Source organism: Sceloporus occidentalis, unplaced genomic scaffold (assembly GCF_023333645.1).
Source record: "Sceloporus occidentalis isolate IW3139 unplaced genomic scaffold, rSceOcc1.0.p SCAF_9, whole genome shotgun sequence".
NCBI lineage: Eukaryota > Metazoa > Chordata > Lepidosauria > Squamata > Phrynosomatidae > Sceloporus > Sceloporus occidentalis.
Window position 1 is genome coordinate 40459150 of NW_028316989.1, and position 6016 is coordinate 40465165.

The 6016-nt window shown below is 47.1% G+C and overlaps 1 protein-coding gene across 1 annotated transcript in view; it reads right to left on the minus strand.

The window, feature by feature from the left end:
- HDGFL3 (HDGF like 3) overlaps nucleotides 1-5255 on the minus strand; it is a 47454-nt gene extending 42199 nt beyond the window's left edge. Inside the window, exon 1 of the mRNA XM_089539034.1 lies at nucleotides 5038-5255. Within this exon, the coding sequence (XP_089395160.1) occupies nucleotides 5038-5121 (84 nt within the window). The 5' untranslated portion in view covers nucleotides 5122-5255. The remainder of the gene's footprint in view (nucleotides 1-5037) is intronic.
- Nucleotides 5256-6016: the final 761 nt, after the last annotated feature.

Sequence of the window (6016 nt, forward strand, 5' to 3'; positions counted from 1 at the left end):
ATTCATCTGATGGGTGTTTTTAATGCAGCACTTATCTGCCTTGTGCTCTAAATAGGGCCTGGTTTTGTAATGAATGCTGTTCATAAAGAATACATTTGACTTACTTGCTGATATTTCTGGAAATCAAAGAAGGACCTAGGGAGAACTACCTGAAGATCTCCAAACTGGAGATTGACATAAGAAGTTGCCAAAATGAGAAAAATAGAAACTATCAGAACTGAGATGGAGCTTCAGAGAAGATCAGGTTTGTGGAAACTGTGCCCTTCTACATGTTGTTGGGCTGCAACTTGAGTCTCTAGCCACTAATCATGCTAGCTATGAGTACTGGGAACTGGGGTTTTGCAAGTTTTGGAGAGTCCCGAGTTCAATACCTTGGAGACATTTATAGTTTCTATACTTTATGATATATTTAATGAAGAAGATGCACACAGGCAATTGTTTTGTTTGCTCAGAGCTCCCTTGGTGATACCCTAATTTGGGGGCAAAATCATTTTATCTTTCTGCCAGCATCATTGGAATTTAGGTAGTTTCACCCCACCATTTGGGAAGCATTACTTTTAATTTTTTACATCAGCAACAATAAGTCATGTACACTTATATCAGTCTTGGAGAGGTCTTGGGGGGGGGGGTAAGGTATAACCTAGGCATAGGATCATTGTTTCTTTCCTTGAATTCAATGAGACTAAAAGAAACCAGTTTGGGCTGATTATATGCACTCTAGATTATTAGCAGGACTGAACTCAAATGTTGTTTAAATGTCTAAATCAGATTTTCTGACCTCCTGTGAACAAATAACCTTGTTTAAAAAATGACTAAATTAGAAGTTACAGGGAATACTGCATGATGGATTCTGTCTGTGTATGTCGACTTTAAACTACAATATGATCTGCAAGAAGTCAGTCCTCCTGACCTTAAATCAAAGTGGGATTTTCCCTTATTCTCTATATTAGAGTAGTGGATAAATTTTAGCTTTTCATATACTTTCAGAGTCAAGCTGCCATCAGTTCTAGCTAGCATAACTAAAGGTCAAAGATGATTGGATATATAATACCTGTAGAGGCTCACCTCTTTTCAGTAGCATCAAGCATGGTCAATGCTTCAGATAGCAAACTACTAAACAATATTTTTCACAGGACCTTTGATGGGTTCCATACTTTGGGTTTTAAGAGTGGATTGTATTCAATCCGTGTTTAACTTATTGAAGGCAACACATCTCCCTATGAATTGAGAAGCCTTCCAAAATATATAGCAAAAAGGATGTGTAGAGTTACTGTCTGGAGAGAATATACATAAATGGCCACGTTTCTATTTCCCCTATTCTACAGATGAATTGGTTTGAGATATTTTAGGTGAAAAATGGAGAGCAATGAATCCAGGTAGCCCTTGTGTCCACATATGCAAGGCATCTAATCAGTGGCTGTATCCACACTGCAGCAATAATCCAGTTTGATACCCCTTTAATGGCCATGGCTCAATGCTATGGATGTCTGGGAATGGTAGTTGGTTGTGGCACCAAGCTCTGGTGCCGCAACCACCTACCATTCCCAGAATTCCACAGCACTGAGCCATGGCAGTTAAAGCAGTGTCAAACTGGATTATTTCTGCAGTGTGGATGGACGCAGTGTGTATGTGTGATGCAACAAAACCCAGACAGCACACAGGACACAGTCTTATATCAGGTAGATGATGTGTCTCTGTGACTCACTTATCAACTTGTGGGACAGAAAGCTTGGATACAGTCCAGATGTTTTTGGATTGCAGTTCTCCTCAGCCTTAGCCTACTTAGCTAATGTTGAGAGATTATGGGAGCTGGAGTACAACATCTGGGAGTCACAGCTTGCCCACACTCCTGTTCTCCCCTGCCTGGGACTGTTTTAGGCAAAGAAATACTATATCTTTCCAATCACTTGCAATGCAAAGAACATGCTCAGTCACTGAGCTATGATCCCACCTCTCAATAGAAATCTTTCTACATCTGGATCGTATTTATGCCACATGGGCTTCTTCTATTGCTTAACATCTGGGGATGAAGGACTGGGCAGTGTGATGAAATTATGGAATATGGGATATGTCTTTTCTCTCTCCCTATTTGCAACGCACAGCAAGGATGTACCCTGCTGTTTCAACAAAAGGCTTTGCAATTGGGTGGATGATGCTCCAGTTCCTCCCCCCCCCCTCCAAATAATAACATATCATCAATTTTGACTCATCTTTTTACAGGCGCAACTCCCCTGAAATAAAAAAAAAATCAGCTTTGGGAGAAAGGTAGGTCTGAGGAAATAAAAATGGACTCTCCATTGCTGTGAAATTTTATGTGGATACTGAGTGGAGATGTGGTTTCATTATTAGCACTGTATATTGTGAGCCCATGTTGTGTACACTGCGTTCCAAATATGCAGCTATTCAGTGATTTCCCCTTGCACTCAGTGATCAGACAAGCACATCTGAACACATTTCAATCAATTGGCCAAACACACACACACACACACACACATCTGCCTAGGCTTCTTTTGCATCTCTAACTGCAGCATGATCTGCAGCATCACTTTTCACATCCTGGATTGCTAGATATTAAAAGGTACAGCTATCAGGACTAGCTGAAAAGTTGGCAACCCCACAGCCTCTACTTTCCCTCATTTACATGAAGGAAAGAAACCGACATTAAGCTCAAGGCAGGAAATAATAAAACCAGCTTCCAATGCATCACAAACAAGGGTTCATGTGATGCAGGAGGTGCATGTACACACACACACACACACTGTGTATGTGTGTATAGCAGTGGTCTTCATGAATAGCACAAAGCCTAGCTCTAATATCAAATCATTTCTTATCACAGACCCTTTCAAACCATCAAAGGAAAGGGCATCACAAAAGGGAAGGTGGGCAACCAGCATCCTTGCTTCTAACTGAAGCACAGCCAGAACCGGGTAATGTGTGCCTGATTTCCATGCTGTGTGTGTAAGAGAGTATGTGCCCATTGACTTATGGCGACCCCATGCATTTTTTACATGGTTTACTTTGGCAAGGAAGGCTCCCAGGCGGCTCTGCCAGTAAATCCAGCCTACACCACCTGGTCTCCCCTGGGGGTTTCCCACCCAAGTACCAACCAGGGGTGACCTTGCTTAGCTTCCAAGATCAGCCCTGTGTGGGTTGCTGCGCGGCCCTCTGGGGCCCCACTTACTTAGGGGCTCCAATCCTTCCATCCTTTCCTAGGTTGGTCAAATGAGTCCCCAACTTAATGGGGGCAACTGGCTTACAGATTGTAAACTGCTTAGAGTGCTATATAAAAATGTAAGTGCCATTGCTATCTATGTATCTATGTATCCATGTATCAATCTATCATCTATCTATGAGTACCCAGCATGTTGGGATCTGGGCTGGGGGCAATTGGCTCACACATTGTAAACCACTTAGAGAGTGCTGAGTTCAGTATGAAGCAGTATAGAAATGTAAATGGCATCACTATCTATCTTCTATCTATCTATCAATCAATCAATGCATCCATCCATCAGTCACCTTTCTATGAATACCTAGCATGTTGGGGGCAATTGCCTTACACATTGTAAACTGCTTAGAGAGTGCTGAGTACTTTACAGAATGAAGCAGTATAGAAATGTAAAAGGCATTGCTATCTTGGGGGCAATTGGCTCACACATTGTAAACTGCTTAGGGAGTGCTGAGTTCACTATGAAACGGTATAGAAATGTATCTATCATGTATCTATAAGTACCCAGCATGCTGGGGTCAATTGCCTTACACATTGTAAACCAGTTAAGAGAGTGCTGAATTCAGTATTAAGCAGTGCAGAAATGTAAATGCCATTGCTATGTACTGTATGTATCTATCTATGTATGTTTCTATCTATCTATGAATACCCAGCATGTTGGGGGCAATTGCCTTACACATTGTAAACCGCTTAGTGCTGAATTCAGTATGAAGCTGTATAGAAATGTAAATACCATTGCTATCATCTATCTATCTATCTATCTATCTATCTATCTATCTATCTTTTATTTTTATCCTGCCTTTCTCCCAAGTTGGGACCCAAGGCCCACAATAGATCTATCTTATCTATCTATCTATCTATCTATCTATCTATCTATCTATCTATGAATACTCAGCATGTTGGGGGCAACTGCCTTACACATTGTAAACCTCGCTATGAAGCAACATAGAAATGCCAATGCCATTGCAATCTATCAATTCGCCTTCCACCTTGTAAACCGCTTAGAGAGGGCTGCGTTCAGTATGAAGCAGTATAGAAAAGTCAATGCCACTGCTATCCATCCATCCATGGATCTATCTGTATCATCTATGACTACCCAGCATGTTGGGGGTACCTGCCTTACACCTTGTCAGCCTCGCTAGGAAGCAGTACAGAAACGTGAATGCCATTGCTCTCTCTCTCTCTCTCTCTGTGTTTCTATGTGCCTTCCACCTTGTAAACCGCTTGGCGAGGGCTGAGTGGAGTGGTCAAGCGCTGCTGGAGAGCTGTGAAGGCCCTGGCTCTCCTTGCTGCCAAGCGCAGGGGCCTGCAGCTCTGGAAGAGATGCCCTCCTCCAGCTTAGCTCCCTCCCTTGGGCCCCTTTTGCCCCTTGGGCTTCATCCCTCAGGTCCAGCTTGCCCTTCCCAGCCCCCTCCATGCCTCCCTTCCTCCCTTTCTGCCTTGGAAGAAGGGGGCGGGGTGCCTTTCTCTGGGGAGGGAGGGAAGAAATGGGGGGGAGCAGGAAGAAGAGGGGTCCCGATCCATTCTCAAGACGAAGCCCCTTTCCTGCCCCGCCCCCCGCCCTAAGAAGACTGGCTTTCGCCCACCATCTTTCTCCTCCTGAAAACAAATGGAGAGGAGGAAGGGGAGTGAAGGGGCGAGGGCTGGGGAAGGGTCCAAAAGAGCCCCCCAATGGTCGTTCAGAGAGCCCCCTCTGGCAGAAAACCCCCGAGGCCAGGGAGCCCCTTCGGCCTGGGGCTGCGGGCCCTGGCCCTCCTTGGCCCCTGCCTTGGCTGCTGCTTTCGCCGCCTGCTCTCTGTCTCTCTACTCACCCGGGCGGGCCAGTGCGGGTAGCCCTTCATTTTGGCGAAGACCAGGTCTCCGGCTTTGTACTCTCGGGGCCTGGGGCGCGCCATGGGCTCCTCTTCGCCGCCTTCGCCTCCTTCTTCTCCTCCTGGCCCTCCTCCTGCTCCTGCTGCTCCCCGCCCCGCCGCCCGCTCCGAGTCCGAAGCAACCCCCAGCCCCGCGGCGGCCAGGCCTCCCTTGGACCCCCGAGAGAGAGAGAGAGAGAGAGAGAGGGCTCCCTCAAGAAGAAGAAGGGAAGGGAAGGGAAGGGAGGGAGGGCAGGAAGAAGATGCTATTGCTCGCCTCCCAAAAGCCCCCAAAGAAGGGAGAAGAGGAAAAGGTGGAGGAGCCCGGGGAAGGGAAAGGAAGAAGGCCCTGGAGAAGAAGAGGGGAGCCGGTGGGAGTGGGAGGGTGTCAGGGGGAGGGAGGGTGCGCCTGCAAAAGAGGGAGGGAAGGGAAGGGAAGGGAAGGGGAGGCCCTGGACTCCCACTCGCCCCTCGCAGCAGCCCACCAAAGTCGGAGCCAGGCAAGGCGAAAGGGGCTGCTGGTGGGGGGCAGGCAGACACCCCCTCCCTCTTTCCCCCTTTCCCTCCCTCCTCCTTTCCTTCCTTCCTTCCCTCCTTCTTTCCTTCCCTCCTTCCTTCCTTGCTTCCTGAGGTTGCCAGGAGGGAAACAAATGTAGCCGCCTCTGGCCGGGCTTTGGCTGCTAGTCTCTGGCCATTTCCCTCTTCCTCCTCCTCCTCCGCCGCCGTTGTTCCTGAGGAAGGAGGAGAAACATGGAGGGAGAGAGAGAGAAGAGGCCTCCCTGGCTTCTGGCCACGGCTCTTCCTCGGGCAGACCAGCTCCTCTCCCAAGAACTACGGCTACTAATAAAGATCTCTCTGTGTCTCTCTCGGTGTGGCATTGTCTATATATACATGTGTGTCTGTGTGTCTGTGTTTAAAAGGAACCACGCTTCCTCGCTGC